Here is a 17,441-nt window from a genome sequence, read left to right on the forward strand (position 1 = left end):
TTAGACGTCAACCTGACAGCTTGTTACACACATCTGTCTACCGTAAATCCACCCATACGGACAGGATACTTCATTACGAAAGTAATCACCCCACAACCCATAAGGCCAGCTGTATTAGGACCCTCTTTAGATGTATAGACATGCATTGCAGCACGAATAAGGCAAAAAGGGAAGAAAGACGCCGCCTTTCTCGTGTCTGCAGAAACAACGGGTACCCATCTAACTTCATCAGACAACACAGCAGGCCAGGTGAACCAACATGCCATGAATGTGAAAACGCCTTAACATCACGTATAACACTGCCTTATATCCACGGTGTATCCGAGGCCACAGTAGCCCACAGACCTGATCGGACTTTACGAGCTTGTGTCATGCGCCCTAAAGACTCACTCCCGAATGAAGAAAAATCCTCGGTTGTGTACAAGATGTCATGCCAGAATTGCAATTGCAATTACATTGGGGAGACGGCAAAACGACTGAGGACTAGGGTACATGAACACAAGCTTGCTATTAGAAGAGAAGAACAACATTCACAGGTGTGGGCACGCATGGCTACACACAACCACATCTTTAATCTAGCAGGGACCGAGGCAATTGCCAGTGACAACACTAAAGGTGGCCGCTTGTTTATGGAAGTTTGGTTTTCAAACCATTCCTTTATCAACCGGCATATAGACCTCCCCCCTGCATACCAGGCACTAAGAAATTGGGAAGAGGAACGACGTGCGTGATATGAAGACAAACAGCGCAAGCATTCACAGAGTACCTCATTGTATCAAATCCAAGATTGCACCAACACATAACCACCCTGCAATGTTGAACACAGGGAAGAAGAGCAACAACCATTTAGGACCCCTGGCATGAGAACACGGGCAATGACTAGAGCTATGGCTACAACACATGGAACTATCAGCAATTCACTTTTAACAACAGATACCCAGAGACAACTACATCCCCCAAAAACGGATGCGCGACAACTCAAAGAAATACGGCAGACCTCAACAGACCGGTGATGCGCTCCATGAGCAGAGTGCAGACACCAACAGTATAAACGCTATCTCCCCACCCCAGCGTCTCCATCCTGACGAAAGCTTGCTTTTTTAGCAATAAAAACTCTTTTGTTTTTTCTTATTCCATCCCACTGTTCTTTTAGTTTGTTAATTTTAACATGCCTGGGATTCGCATTTTTAATCTTATCAAGGAATACAAAGACATCTGTGAAGCAGGGATTGGAAGGTAAAGTTAAAAAATGAATGCCCTGGTATGTATGCTTTGGAAATTCATCAGTCTTTAAAAATCAGCTTAGATACTGATCATCTTATGATTAATAGATATTTTATATATTTTATTGGTATATATCAAGGAGAAATGCCAAGTCTTTGGAGAAATGCCAATAATTGTCAGAAGGGTTAATAAACTGTTCTTTAATTTATTTCTCTTACAGTTTTAGTTAAATAAAATAAGAGAAATGAATGTACGGTATCCCCATCCTTAAAACTAATGATTTTAACAGGGTTATGAATAGACAAGAAATTTAACACTTTTAATTAATATGTTTTAACATATAACCTATGGCCCTCCAGATGATGAATTAAAACTCTCAACAGCCCCAGCTAGTCAGCTAAGGATGAGGATTGTTGGGTGCTGTAGCCCAACAGTGTCACAAAGGCTACAGACCATGTGCTGCAAACAGACTTTCAAAGGAAACCTGTTTCCAAGGAAGATGCATTTATTCTCTTCACTGTTAACATAATTAAATTCAGTGACATCTGAAGAGCCACACAGTGTAGATTTTAAAAATTAATTCAAATTATTTTAATTAGTGGACATTCGAACCTAGAACGTAACACTGAGAACCACCCTTGTCAGAATAATGAATGCTGTATAACTTTGCTCAGGGGAGGAAAAAAAGGAAGGTGGTTTATGAAAGCCCTGAACATTAATATCCAGCAGCCAAAGAAAAGCCACAGTGCTTTATACAGGTGATCCCTTGAATGTTAGAGCAATGTCCAAGAGTTCTTTACCCAGCTCTGCGTGTTCTCCTCCAAGACTAAACTCAGCAGTCAATTCTCTGAAGGTGATACATATGCGACGACTTTTAATATGGTTGCGATAAATGGCATGCTTCCACTGGTAGCGAGCAGGTCCACTGAGAACGACTAGTGATCTCTGAGGTAGGTAAATAGCAACAAGGATTTCTCTGAGTCGAACTAACTTTGTGGATGAATATTCAGTGCTTTCTAGAAGACTACAATCTTCAATCTGATACTCTTGAGAAATATCAGATTTATACCTGTGCATCTGCTTGTTTTCTTGAAGAACTAGAGGAAATAACTGGAGACTATCCTCTGAGTCGCAGGACATGGAAAGTACAGTATCTGAGAGCAAGTTTAAGCTCACCAGCCGTTCCCCCCATAGCCACCAGTCATCCCAATGTGGGTCAATAGCAGATCCTCTCTCAGGGTCGTAATCTAAATTGCACTGCTCAACAGGAGAAAAACTTTCAAGAATTGGATATTTTTGCATTCGTGCCACGATCTCCTTGCTGAAGCTGGGCAACCCAGAAAAATTACCAGCTTTCAATTTTTGCTTCTTAAAGTTCACTTTGGGGCCATAGTCCTATTGAAAAAGAAGAAAGAGTATTTGAGGAGGGGTAAATTAAAAGATAAAAGACTGTGAGCAATGGAATCCCCAATTCGGATCTCATCTCTAAAAAAAATGCAGGCTTAGACAAGCTGCTATTTTTAGTCCAACACTTGCAATAACAGGGTAACAATATTAATTTATACATTCTCGTTGAGATCCTTGACAAACAATGCTGCTTCCTAAAAAACAAACTCTACCCTAAATATTTATACAGATAAACTATTTCAATATAATAATTTGTAACTGGTTTTGCATCCAATATAAAAAGGAACGATCTAAAATGTTAGAATGTCAGACAGTCAATGTCATTTGGCCAATATGGCAGTGTAATCAGTCAAGCATCAACATATTCTGGCATTTCCTGCAGGGTTTTTATCCTGGTAATTAACTGTGCTTCAATTGCTACTGAAATTGCTACCTGAAACACATTTTCCATTTAACTGAAGAATATTTAGATTACTTAGCTGGTTGGTACCCAAGAAATTCCTGCCTTTAATTTGCTTCCTTAAGAAACATCGTAGAAATAAAGAGAAATTTTCTGACAGGACAATTAACCAGTGGAATGACTTGCTCCAGAAGTATCCTATATGCATTCATAATTCATTTTCTCATGTAAATCAAGAATACTGGATTGAATAAACCCTGATTAAATAAACCAAGTACTTATTATGATCAAAATAGAAAGTGGCTGCACCAGAGGTACTACTAACATTTCTGTTGTTTTAACTTATTTTGAAAAAAAAAATCACAGGGAAAGAGAATGGAAGGAAAAACACACACACTAAACAAAGATATCCAAAGATAAACACTGGAAGATGACCCCATCCCTACCTCCCAGAGTAAGGAGGAATTTAAGCTTGAGACAAGACCTGTTTTCTTCGGCCAGATTGTGATGGCTTCCATATGCTTTGATCCATTAGCTCAACCATTTGATATTCCTCATCTGTGTTTATAAAGTCTTCCAGCAAAAATATTCCTGGAAACTGGAAAGCCCATCCTTCAAATTCTGATTGTTTCTCTCCCACAGCAAAGCCGGTCAGTGGGCAGTAAACAAAATTTGCACTTTTCTGAGGAAAAAAATGGGAATGTGAAAAGGAGAAAAGTAGTAACTGAATCTGATCTTCACGTTTACAATTTGTCAAATTTTCTAGTTTGCAGAAATATACAGTCTTCTAATCGCTTGCAGAAATATACAGTCTTCTAATCACTTGCTTAAATAAATATGCTTTTAGAATTCCTGCGTCTTAAAGGTAGTCCTTTACTTACAATGTGTCTCGTATTGATCATTCAAAGTTATGACAGGGCTCCAAAAGCTACTTATGACCCAGTTTCAAAGTTACATCAGCTGCAGCACCACCGCAGTCATTTGCCCTTATGGTCAACTGCAGGGATGCTTTAGTGCTCTTTCACTCACCCCGCTGGGTTCCTGCAGCCACTCATCCACCCAAGCCTCCAGCTTCTTTCCCATCCAGCAAGGAAGGGAAGATTAGGCCTCTGGAATTTGCAACTTCCGGTAAGGAAAGGGAGATCAGGCTGTCTGGAGCTTGCAAGCCTCCAGCTTCTTTCCCACTTACAGGACTCAACCTGCTCCAGAGCCCAACAACACCCAACTTACCTTTCTGTTTTTTGCAGCTTCTGAGCACTCAGCCCTGAATACAGAATCTTATAGACCTAGCCTTCTGACAAAGCAGGTGTTTATTCTCAAGCACCTGTAGGGGGCTTCCTTTTTAAGGAGGCTTTATAAACTCCACAAAGAAATGGGCCTCCTTAAAAATATTAAACAAAACACTACAGTATTGCAAGAACAGAATTAGAACCTAATGCAAAACAGCACAGGTTTGGCCGGCTCGCTGGGTGGGAAGACAGCTGAAGGCTTGTAAGCTTTAGCTGGCTTGATCTCCCTTGCTTACTGGGTACAAAGGACGCTGCACAAGAAGTGGAGCATGGGGTGCCTCGAGGGAGGGTGGTGGCCTTGGGATGTCTAATGCAGACAACCCTGGGCCTGTATAAGCCTCTCCTACCCCTGAAGCAACCGGTACAGGTAGTCCTCAACTTACAATAGTTCATTTTAGTGACCATTCAAAGTTACAATGACACTGAAAAAAGTGACTTATGACCATTTTTCACACTTACAACCGTTGCAGCATCCCCCTGGTCACATGATCAAAATTCAGCCGCTTGGCAACTGACTCATATTTATGACAGTTGCAGTGTCCTGGGATCATGCAATCACCTTTGGTGACCTTCTTACCAGCAAAGTCAATCGGGAAGCCAGATTCACTTTACAACCGTGTTACTAACCGTGTTACATATTAGAACATGCACTGATAGTGTAACAACGGATAAGTGCATTAGAGTTTACGGGAACTGTAAACCCTGGATGACTGCAGAGATACAAACACTCCTGAGAGCCTGGGATTCTGCCTTTAAGGCGGGGGACAGGGACAGATACAGAGAGGCCAGGGCAAATCTCAGAAGAGGCATTAGGATGGCAAAACAACAATACAAACAAAAGGTGGAGAACCATTTAGCGAATAACGATCCGAGGCAAGTATGGCAGGGACTGCAGCACTTAACCAACTATAAGGGCAGCACGAGGAGCATGGCAAACACCAATGCCTCGTTGGCTGAGGAGCTGAATATCTTCTTCGGCCGCTACGAGGTTAAAAGACCAGACCCCGTAGCCTCTGCTGGCCGGCCTTCTGACTCTCAGCCACTCACCCTGTGTGAACACCAAGTGAGAGCTGTATTGAAGGCTGTGAATCCCAGCAAAGCTGCAGGCCCAGAAGGGGTGCTGGGGATAGTGGTCAGGAATTGTGCCGATCAATTAGCAGGGGATTTTTAACATCTCCTTGCAAACGGCATGTGTACCATCGGTGCTTGAAAGCAGCTACCATTGTCCCAGTCCTCAAGAAAACTGCAGTTGAGTGCCTGAATGACTACAGACCTATTGCATTAACGTCTGTAGTCATGAAATGCTTCGAAAGATTGGTTCTCCAACATCTTAGGACATGCCTCCCACTAGACTTTGATAAACATCAATTTGCCTACAGGGGAAATAGGTCGAGACGATGCCATAGCTACTGCTTTACACTCTGTAGCAAGTCATCTCGAGAAGCCTGGAAGTTACGTCAGGATGCTTTTTGTTGACTACAGCTCGGCTTTCAACACCATTTTGCTGAGCATTCTCATCGAGAAGCTGACTGACTTGAAATTCTCCCCCGCCATCTGCGATTGGATTCAAGACTTTCTTAGGGATCGGTTACAAACAGTGAGGGTCGGCTCTGCTTTGTCCACCCCCCTGAAGCTTTGCACCGGCACGCCACAGGGCTGTGTGCTTAGCCCCTACCTGTACTCTTTATACATTTATGATTGTGTATCATCTGACCCATCCACTGCTGTAATCAAGTTTGCAGATGATACAACTGTGGTGGGTCTTATTACAGGTGGGGATGAGACAGCATATAGGGCGGAGGTACAAAAACTATCCATATGATGTAGTAACAACAACTTGCACCTAAACATCGGCAAGACGAAAGAGATGGTGTTAGACTTCTGGAGAAAAAAGGAGGAACCTGCCCCACTTCACATCGGAGAGAACTGTGTAGAGAGAGTTTCCTCCTTTAAATTTCTGGGAGTCTACCTCTGTGAAGATCTGACCTGGAAAGTTAACACAACTCAGGTGGCTAGAAAGGCCCAACAGAGGCTTCACTTTCTTAGGGTCTTGCGGAAGAACAGGGTAGAACAACAGCTAATGACCCTCTTTTACCGGTCTACTATAGAGAGCGTCCTCTCGTATGGTATTGTGGTTTGGTATGCTGGTCTGACAGCCGCGGATAGGAAAGTATTACAGAGGGTAGTGAGCACAGCACAAGACATTGTGGGCTGTCCCCTGACACCACTGGATGACATCGCCAGGGCTCATTGCCTTGGAAGAGTGAGGAAGATTCTCAGGGATGACTCACACCCTGGACGGTATCTCTTTACTCTCCTACCATCCAGTAGGAGATATAGGAATATAGCCAGCCGTACCAACAGGCTGAAAAATAGCTTTTATCCGTGGGCTGTTAGGCTTTTAAATGGGGCATAATCTTATGCAGAATTGACTTGGGAGGCCGGTGTGTGGTGTAGTTGGTTCACATAGTGTGGTGGGATGGAGGGTTTGTTGTCACTGTGTGTTGGGGGGAGAGAGCACGGGGGGGAGGCTCAGCTAATCTCAATGTACACATGTTGTACTTTGACAATAAAGGTTTATTATTATTATTACTAACAACTACAGTGATGCACTTAACAATGGTGGCCAGAAAGGTCGTAAAATGGGGCAAAAATCACTTAACAAATGTTTCACTTAGCAACAAAAATTTTGGGCTTAATTGTGGTCATAAGTCGAGGACTACCTGTACTCCACTTAGCAACCCTTGAATTAATTCAACAGTTGCATCAGGGACAGTAAGGGTCGTTAAGTGAGGCCATGTTGCTTAATGGCTATGGAGATATGTGACAGGCTCCATTACGGTCATATCCTGAGGACTGCCTATAGTTGGCATTAGATTTTGAAGATAGGTTTTGGTCATATGGCTTTATGCCATCATTTGGTTGAATATAAGTGCTAAATGTTTTAACATAAACGATTTCCTATTCTTTTAAAACGCACTTCTTTATTAATGTACTGTATAATTAATCTCTTATTTTCACACGATTTCTTTTAGCAGAATTGAAGAGATGAAGTTATAATAATGTAATTTATACCCCATGTGTAAAGATGTAATTTTGAGGAAATTAAGAATTATGTGCCATTGAATCAGACTATAGGGACAAATTAAGAATAATAGAAAACATAAACAGCACATTTAAAACTAATAGGTTATTTAAACTATTGGTTAAGTATTTTAAACAGTGAAATCACAGCCTACAAATATTTTACAGGGGTAGGACAAAAATAAAGTTATTGTCATTTAATATAATAGAACTCCTTGTTCTGTCCTTTATTTTCTGACAATGTACTCAGCAAGAGAGGAGGATTTTGTTAGACCTCTGACCTTTGGCAGAATAAGATTTCCAGTAAATTAAGGATATTTGTCACTACTGTGTGCCTCAATAAAAATTCAATCGTTTGTCACAGAAAAGCCTCATTCATATCCTCTGCCAGTTCAAGCAGTCTATAATAAGCTACCACAATAATATCTACTCAAACGCCGTTATGATATTTTTGCAAGGTTTTTAGGTAGAACTGCTTGCAAATCCTTGGACTTAGATGCCACACCTGGATAGAGTCTGGTGAGATGATTTGGGTAACATCCTGCAGGATCAAATGTGATTTACAGGCAGTCCTCAACTTACAATCACAATTAGAACCAGAACAAAGTGGTCATTAAGTGAGTCATCACATGATCACATCCAATTTTATGGTTTTCATTAAGCAAATCACAGTCATTAAGTGAATCTAGTTTCCCCATTGACTTTGCTTGTCAGGAATTGGCTGGAAGGCCACAGTGGCAATCATGTGATCCTGGGATGCTGCAGCCATAAGCACAAACTGGTTGCCAAGTACCTAAATCAAGATTATGTGACTATGGGGATGCTAATAGTCATAAGTGTGAGGATTGGTCATAAGTCACTTTTTTCACTGCTGCCATAACTTCAAACAGTTACTAAATGATTGTAAATTGAAGACTATCTGTATTCTGAGCCTTGGAAAAGACATTAGGTTTCTAGCTACAGAGGATCCTAGAGAAAAAGGGATTATGCTGTTCCCTTTCAACTGAGATTCAGGACTAGACACAGCACAAAAACAGTACCAGTTGCCTTAAGATCTGGATGGAGTGTTATCTATTCTCATCTTACTGGCCTGGCCTTTCGTTACTCCCATATGTGTTATGCAAGTCTTCTCTTTCTTTCTGCTCTGAAGTTTCTAAAAAGTAATTTTTCAGTTCAGGATTTGGTATAACCAGTCTACTAATACAGCAATACTAACCATACCCAGACCTGACCCAGCACTTAACAATTGTAAAGAGTTTGGGTGATCACAACAATGAAATTAAAGCCCATATGGCAGAATAGATCTTCATAAGTGAATATTTGGCTCAATCCCATATCGTAAATTTGCTCTGGATTGGATTGTACTTCCCTTGAAAAAGAGTTTTGTAATGTGGAGGTCCCCCCTGCTCTCAATAACTGAACTCTTTATTACAATTAAGTCAGAGACAAGTATAATATCTTGGTCTTTTATTCTTTGAGTAGTGGGATGATACTGTGGCCAGGTATCAGACTAACAGCAATCAGAACTTGAAATGATAAATCCAAATCAGCCTCTCAATTCAAATTAGCAAACTTTAATGTGAAAGTGACAACACAAGAATTCTAGTCAATGCTATTACCTTCAGTTGAGATGTCTATACAGAAGCAACCCTAAGCAACTAGAATCAACTTTTCTTTCTCATCTTTTTAATGTAAAGGAGATGACACCTTTCTCTTTTGAGAAAGAGGAACAGCTTACACCAGTAAATGGTTTTAGAAATGGCTACCAGCTTCCTTATTGTTGTGTGAACAAGCCAAATGCCTATGGAGGTTCTCAATCATCCAGGTCATGGTTGTCAAAAGGTGCATTATCCAAAAGACTTTCTTCCTTTGAAAACATTTTGCTTCTCATCCAAAAAACTTCTTTAGTTCTAATGGAATGGAAGGATTTATATTCTTTGCAGTCATCTGGTTAGCTCTCTTGAGAGTCCTTGAGGCTACTTGGGGGTTTATCTGTATCCTCAGTCACCTGAATCAGAGTGTAAACAGCTGCGGAACTTACTTGGAACTGCTACAAAGGACTGCATTGTAAATAGGTGTTATATCCCTTCCCCCCTGTTAAGAGAGGGCTGTTTAATTTTAACATAAATACTGTAGCCTTTAAAACTATTTAACCTTGTAAGAATTTAGAACAATATATTGTGATAAATAAATAATCTGCCCTCTCTTCCACCATTTTACAACTAATCAACAAAATTAGATCACGGGTGTCAAACTCGCAACATCACGTGATGCGTTGTGACTTTTTTCCCATTGCGGGCAATGGGGTGGGTGCGGTTTCGGCATGACACATCCGGCCCATGGGCCGGCAGTTTGACACCCCTGAAGTAGATGAATCTGACAGAAAATGGTCCAGTATCATCCTGGGTGTTAATAGCCTCAGAGATGTTTGTAATTTGTATCTCTTTGGTACTAATTTAAAATTCTAATAAAGCTGATTTTTGTAATATTATTTTTTTATTTTTTTATTTTATTTTAATTCCATTTATATCCCGCCCTTCTCCGAAGACTCAGGGCGGCTTACAAGCTTAGCAGTAGCCTTCATTCTATGTATATGCCTGCTTATTAGGGCTTTCACACACCCCCCAAGCGGCATTATTACAAAGTCAGCTTAATTGCCCCCAACAATCTGGGTCCTCATTTTACCTACCTCGGAAGGATGGAAGGCTGAGTCAACCTTGAGCCTGGTGGGATGCGAACCTGCACTAATTGCAGGCAGCTGGTGTTACTTAAGGAGGCATTAGCCCACTGCTAAGACAGGATGCACAAGAATCCTAGAATTATCCTGACAAATTTATTTATTTTTATTTATTTATAATTGAATTTCTATACCACCCTTCTCCCGAAGGACTCAGGGCGGTGTACAGGGCAATAAAAGCAGTACAAAAGTTACAAAAGTTAAAAGTAAATTAAATTAATGAAGCCCTAACAATAAATAATTAAAAAACCCCAAACCCTTAAACCAGGCCGGCCTGTTCAAATAAATAGGTTTTCAGATCCCGGCGGAAAGAGCGAAGGTCGGGAGCCATCCGGAGCTCAACCAGTAATTGATTCCAAAGGGCTGGCGTGCCCACAGAGAATACTCTCCCCCTGGGGGCCGCAAGCCGACACTCTCTGACCGACGGCACCCTGAGGAGGCCCTCTCTGTGGGAGCACACAGGACGAAGGGAAGATGACGCCGGCAGCAGGTGCTCCCGTAAGTAATCCGGACCCATGCCATTTAGGGCTTTATAGGTAATCACCAGCACCTTGAATCTCACCCGGAGGGCAACTGGAAGCCAATGCAGCTCGCGGAGAAGAGGTGTTACATGGGAGTATCAGGAGACCCCCATCACAACTCGCCCGGCCACATTCTGCACCAGCTGAAGCCTCCGAGTGGTCCTCAAGGGCAGCCCCATGTACAGAACATTGCAGTAGTCTATACCAGAGGTCATGAGCGCATGAGTGACTGTACGCAGGGCATCCCGGTCCAGATAGGGTCGCAACTGGCGCACCAGGTGAACCTGGGCAAAAGCCCCCCTGGTCAAAGCTCCTACATGGTCTTCCAAACTGAGCTGTGAGTCCAGGAGGACACCCAAGTTGCGAGCCCTATCTACGGGGGGTAACACCTCACCCCCCATGGTTAAAGATGGAATGGACTGAATTTCCTGAGATGCCGGAACGTACAACTACTATCGGTCTTGTCGGGATTGAGCTGAAGCCTGTTCCTCCCCATCCAGACCCGAACCGCCTCTAGGCAACAGGACATCACATCGAGGGCATCACTGGGGTGGTTTGGGGTAGAGATGAAAAGCTGGGTATCATCAGCGTACTGATGATACCCCACTCCAAAACCACGAATGATCTCACCCAGCGGCTTCATATAGATGTTGAACAGGAGAGGTGAGAGGACCGACCCCTGAGGAACTCCACAAACGAGAGGCCTCGAGGCTGACCTCTGCCCTCCTGTCAGCACCGACTGCAAACGTCCCAGGAGGTAGGAGGAGAACCACTGGAGAACAGTGCCCCCCACTCCCAACCCCCTGAGACGCCGCAGTAAGATACCATGGTCGATGGTATCGAAAGCCGCTGAGAGGTCTAATAGGACTAGGACAGAGGAGCAACCCCTGTCCCGAGCCCGCCAGAGATCATTCACCAGTGCGACCAATGCCATCTCCGTGCTGTACCTGGGCCTAAAGCCCGATTGGTACGGGTCCAAATAATCAGCTTCCTCCAGGAACAGAGGGAGCTGATGCGCCACCACACTCTCAACAACATTTGCAAGAAAGCGAAGGTTGGAGACCGGACGATAGTTATTCAAAATAGCCGGGTCCAGGGCAGGCTTCTTGAGGAGGGGCCTCACCACTGCCTCCTTCAAGGTGGCAGGAAAGCTACCCTCAATCAAAGAAGCAGTTATCACTGCCTGGAGCCAGCCTCGTGTCCCCTCCCGAGCCGCATAGACCAGCCAGGAGGGGCACGGGTCCAATAAACACGTGGTGGAGCTCAGCTTCCCCATGATCCTGTCCACATCTTCCGGAGTCACAGGGTCGAACTCTTCCCAGATAACATCACCAGAACCACTCGTGTTACCTCCGTCAGACTCTGCCCAGTCGGAGTCCAGACCGGCCCAAATCCAAGCGATTTTGTCCGCCAGATGTTGGCTAAACTCCTCGGCACGACCCTGCAAGGGCTCCTCCCTCACCTCCTGATTGAGGAGGTAGCGGGTCACCCTGAACAGGGCGGCCAGACGATTATCTGCAGACGCGATGAGGGCAGCAAAGTAATTAGATAAGACCTCGTAGAGGACCTTAGTCGCAATCGGTCGGATTCAGACCGGCTGGATCTCCAACAGCTCTCTAGGCCCCGTCTTCGACACTTCATCTCCCAGAGCTCCATGGAAAACCATGGAGCCCACTGGGATCTGCGCCGGGTCAGGGGCTGCATGGGTACAACGCGGTCGAGTGCCTCCGTGGCTGCCCTTTCCCAGGCTTCCACCAAGGCATCGGCCAGGTTGTGAGCGAAGGCGGCAGGCAGGAACCCAAGCGCCACCTGAAACCGCTCAGGGTCCATTAGGCGCCTGGGGCGGAACCATCTTGTCAGTTCCATGGCCCAGCGACGGGGGGTGGCGAAACGGAAGGCCAGCCGCAGGAGACGATTATTGGTCCATGACAGGGGCATAATAATTGGAGAACCCCCACCCAGATCATCTAACCACTGTCCAGAGAGAAAAACAAAATCGAGCGTGTGACCTCCCCCCCATGAGTCGGGCCCTGAATTACTTGCATCAGGTCCATGGCCGTCATGGAAGCCATGAACTCCCAAGCCAACTCTGATGATACCCCCAGGGATGGCAGATTAAAGTCCCCCCAAATCATAAGTTTGGGGAACTCAATCACCAAACCCAAGAGGATATTGAGAAGTTCAGGCAGGGCTGCTGCTACGCGACTGGGCGAAAGGTACACCAGCAGCAAACCCAACTGAGCCCTAGGGCCACATCTCAGGAGGAGTGACTCACACCCAGATATCTGGACAATGGTGGCCTCCCGCGGACAAATATGTACAGAACATGACTGTTACTTGAAAGAACATATTGTTCCAAACAAAACAAGATGATTTAGACAGGAACAAATGTATTCACAATAATAGCCTCCTAATTCTGATAAAACACAAAACATTTTTCTTCAGCTTTTTGCCCTAGCAGAAGGAATAGGATAAAATAGATGATCTGTATCAGAATCCTGCTAAATTCATCATATCAATCCTGAATCCATTTCCTGTGAATGTACACATTTACACAAGGTTTGTTTTGGAGGTTTTTTTTTGCAGGATTAAACATTCATGTCAACCTTTTTTGAACTTTATTAATGAAAATATTCTTTTACACGAATTCTCCAAAATGCTTAACTACTTCAATACTATTTTAATTAGTTATTGCAGATAATCCGTAATTGAAATAACTTGATCACATTTTAAAGGTTTCTGGGTTTGAACACATATAATCAATCATAATAGTAAAGTTGGAAGGGACCTTGGAGGTTTCTAGTCCAACCCCCTGCTCAAGCAGAAAACCCTATACCATTTCAGATAAATGGCTGTCCAGTCTCTTCTTAAAAACTTCCAGTGTTGGAGCATTCACAGCTTCTGGAGGCAGGTTGTTCCACTGGTTAATTGTTCTAACTGTCAGGAAGTTTCTCCTTAGTTCTAGGTTGCTTCTCTCCTTGATTAGTTTCTTGTCCTGCCTTTGGGCGCTTTGGAGAATAGCTTGAGTCCCTCCTCTTTGTGGCAGCCCCTGAGATATTGGAACACTGCTATCATGTCCCCCCTCGTCCTTCTCTTCATTAGTCTAGACATACCCAATTCCAGCAGCCGTTCCTTATATGTTTTAGCCTCCAGTCCCCTAATCATCTTTGTTGCTCTTCTCTGTACTCTTTCCAGAATCTCAACATCTTTTTTATATCATGGTGACCAAAACTGGATGCAGTATTCCAAGTGTGGTCTTACCAAAGCATTGTAAAGTGGTATTAATACTTCACGTGATCTTGATTCTATCCCTGTTAATGCAGCCTAGCATTGTGTTGGCTTTTTTTGGCAGCTGCAGTACACTGCTGGCTCATATTTAAGTGATTGTCCACTAGGACTCCGAGATCCCTCTCACAGTTACTACTATTGAGCAAGGTACCCCCTACACTATACCTGTACCTTTGGTTTTTCTTGCCTAAACGTAGAACCTTACGTTTTTCACCATTGAATTTCATTTTGTTAGATAGCGCCCAGTGTTCAAGTCTGTCCAGATCCTCCTGTATCTTAAGCCTATCTTCTGGAATATTGGCTATTCCTGCCAGCTTGGTGTCATCTACAAATTTGATGAGTTCTCCATCTATCCCCTCATCCAAATCATTGATGAAAATGTTGAAGAGCACTGGGCCCAGAACAGAGCCCTGGGGCACCCCACTACACACTTCCCACTATGTAGATGAAGTTCCATTGAGGACCACACGCTGAGTACAGCCTGTCAGCCAGCTACGAATCCATCTGGTGGTGATGCTGTCTAACCCACATTTTTCTATCTTATCAAGTAGTAGGTTGTGATCTACTTTATCAAATGCCTTACTGAAGTCCAAGTAAATTATATCCACAGCATTCCTCTGATCCACTAATTTTGTCACTTGGTCAAAGAATGCAATAAGATTTGTCTGGCATGATCTGTTTTTGACAAACCCATGTTGGCTTTTAGTAATGATTTTGTTTGCCTCTAGGTGCTCACTGATTCATTGTTTGATTATCTTTTCCAGAATCTTCCCAGGTATTGAGGTCAGGCTGATAGATCTGTAATTTCCTGAATCCATTGTTTCCCCTTTTTTGAAGATGGGAACTACATCAGCTCTCTTCCAGTCCTCTGGTAGTTCCCCAGTGCTCCACGATCTTTGAAAAATATAGTTCAGTGGTTCTGAGATCACGTCTGCCAGTTCCTTGAGAACCTTGGTGTGTAATCCATCTGGTCCTGGTGATTTGAACTCGTCTAGACTAGACAGGTGTTCACTTACCATTTTCTTGCCTATCTTAACTTGTGTTTCTATTGTTTATTATGGCACTATTTTTGATAGGTTGGTCTGTTTTTTCCCTTTGTGTAAAGACAGATGCAAAAAATGAGTTAAATAGTTCTGCTTTCTCCCTGTTGCTTGTCACCTTCTTGCCACTTTTACCCACTAATGGACCAATCATTTCCTTCACTTTTTTTGTTTGTTACATGTTAAAAGCTTTTTTTGTTTTTTTTTACTTTGGTCGCAAGCCTTAGTTCATTTTGAGCCTTAGCTTCTCTCACTTCATCTTTGTAGGCTCGGGCTATTTGCTGATATTCACTTAGTTATGTGCCCCTCTTTCCACTTTCTATACTTGTCCTTTTTATCTTTCAATTTATCAGAGTTCTTTATGCAGCCATGCTGGTTTCTTTTGAGAGCTGTTATTTTTCCTCTTTGTTGGTATTGTGCTAGACTGGGCTTTTATTATCTCAGTTTTCAAAATTTCCCAAGCTTCTTGAGTTGTTTTCCCCTTGAGGATTCTCATCCATGGAATCCTTCCCAAGGTCTATGTTTATTGAAATTAGCTCTCTTAAAGTCCAAGACTCTAGTTGGACTGTATTCTATTGCTTGTGCTTCCATAATATTGAATTCCAATATTGCAAGATCACTTCCTCCCAAGGTTCCTGTGGCTTCAACACCTTCTATCATTTCATCTCTGTTAGTGAGAATTAGATCCAAAATGGCTAATCCCCTAGTTCCCTTCTCTACTTTTTGGGAGAGAAAGTTGTCTGCTAGGTTTGTCAGGAATCTGTTTGATCTTCCATTTGGAACACAGTTTGTCTCCCTGTTGATGTCAGGGTAATTAAAGTCCCCCATTACTATTGTGATGTGCTTCCTACATACCTTAGTTAGCTGACTAGCAAAAAGTTCATCTATTTCCTGTTTGGTTGGGTGACCTATAGTATACACCTATGGCAATGTCATTTTTTCTCCCTTTTCTCTTGACCCAAATGCATTCAAGTTTACAGTTTTCATCATTGTTGTGGTCTATTTCTGTAGAGATGTAGTTATTTCTTATATAGAAAGCAACTCCACCTCCTCTTTTATTTGGTCTATTTCTTTTAAATAATTTAAATCCCTCTCTCTATATATATAATTTATATTATATATAAATTATAGTCTAGATAAAATCATCAAAAGAAATGACTTGGCAACTTTTGTATTCCCTAGCCTTATGTTGTAAATGTCCTTTATCAAACAAATGCCTAAAAAGTTTGAGCTTCTATTGAGTTCACACAATCTGCCAAAGCAGAAAGACTAGGCAATCCGTTGATAGCTAGAATCATAGGTAACATTTGGAGAGAAGGGAGAAATACAATGGGTAAGACAATACGGGATAGTAGATTCATCTGTGTTGGGCAGACTTTTCTGAATGTTAATTGGAGTCTGGGAAGTTTCTTTGGAAGATTTCCATCTCTCCTCGACTGCTAAAATTTGCCTGCCTGAAATTGCCACATATCCTTTTCAGCTTTCCCAATATAACAGTAAGATGGATTTTAAAGATATATAAAAGTTATGATTAAAAATACAACGGCAACCTGAAGTGGGAACTTCTTCCCCCGTAGCAAACGTGGCTAGGATTCTTCCTCCCTTTCCTCGAGAGACGAGCCCTCTGCACATCCTCAGAGGCGCTCTTAGCCGAAGCTTCTCAAGACTGCGCTTGCGCTCTCTCTTTCTCCGACGACCCCCAACCCTCGAATCTTCCCCTTCCCACCCTCCATTTCCCACCCCCTTCCCCACCCCTTCTCTGAGGCAGCGTGGATTACCTGCGGGGGCGGGGCAGCCTCGCAGAGCAGGCAAGAGCGGATCCCCTTGCACCCGCAACCGCTGGGTTCGCCGAGGCCGGCTCCAGCTCCTGCTGCTGCTCCTCCTCCTCCTCGCGTTTTAACAGCCTCCATCCTACCCGACCCCGGTAGCTTTTGCCGCCGTCGGCCCCCCCTCCGCGCTTCCGGTTCGCGGAGCCCCGGCGGTGGCAGCAGAAGCAGCACCAGAAGGTTCTTGCGCCCGTCTGAGGTAAGGCTCGAGAACGGCGAGAGATCGGTTGGCGCGGAGCCCGGGGGCGTGGGGACAAGGGCCGTCAGTCTTTGGGGCATGAAGCGAGAGCGCGCCCGGCGGGAAATGTTGAGGCGAGCCGCCTCCCTCTTCGGACTTTTCTCTTCAAGGCCCTACCGGGTGCCTTGACTGGAGGAGCGATGTTGTGACGGGAAACTCGTCTTCCCACAGCGCTTTGCGCGGTTTAGCGGTAAGAAAGACATCCTCGCGTCCTGCCGGGGCGTGATGGGAATTGTGGTCTCGAAGCTGGTTGAGCATTTAAAGATGCCGCTGCTCTTGCCTTACCCTCCCCTGTCCAGTTTTCCTCATCGCCGCCACACGGCGCCTCTTTCTCTCCAGGGTCGGGTTTTTTTTAATATATATATATACACATATATATAAAATCTG

The 17,441-nt window shown here is 43.7% G+C and overlaps 2 protein-coding genes across 3 annotated transcripts in view; one reads left to right on the forward strand and one right to left on the reverse strand.

The window, feature by feature from the left end:
- Positions 1-438: 438 nt before the first annotated feature.
- Positions 439-17,010, reverse strand: ALKBH4 (alkB homolog 4, lysine demethylase). Its single transcript, XM_083350663.1, has 3 exons — positions 16,769-17,010; positions 3,516-3,713; positions 439-2,619 (listed from the first exon to the last, which is right to left on the reverse strand). Exons 1-3 carry the CDS (start codon positions 16,898-16,900, stop codon positions 1,975-1,977), a joined length of 975 nt encoding a protein of 324 aa, XP_083206789.1. The 5' UTR covers positions 16,901-17,010; the 3' UTR covers positions 439-1,974.
- The window catches only part of LRWD1 (leucine rich repeats and WD repeat domain containing 1), a 58,646-nt gene continuing 58,174 nt past the window's right edge, over positions 16,970-17,441 (forward strand). Inside the window, exon 1 of one of the 2 annotated variants that reach the window (XM_083350658.1) lies at positions 16,970-17,015. The gene's annotated coding sequence lies outside the window, so the exon portion shown is untranslated. The remainder of the gene's footprint in view (positions 17,016-17,441) is intronic. The other variant, XM_083350659.1, reaches the window with a different exon arrangement.

The sequence above is a fragment of the Vipera ursinii genome (assembly GCF_947247035.1).
Source record: "Vipera ursinii genome assembly, chromosome: 1".
NCBI lineage: Eukaryota > Metazoa > Chordata > Lepidosauria > Squamata > Viperidae > Vipera > Vipera ursinii.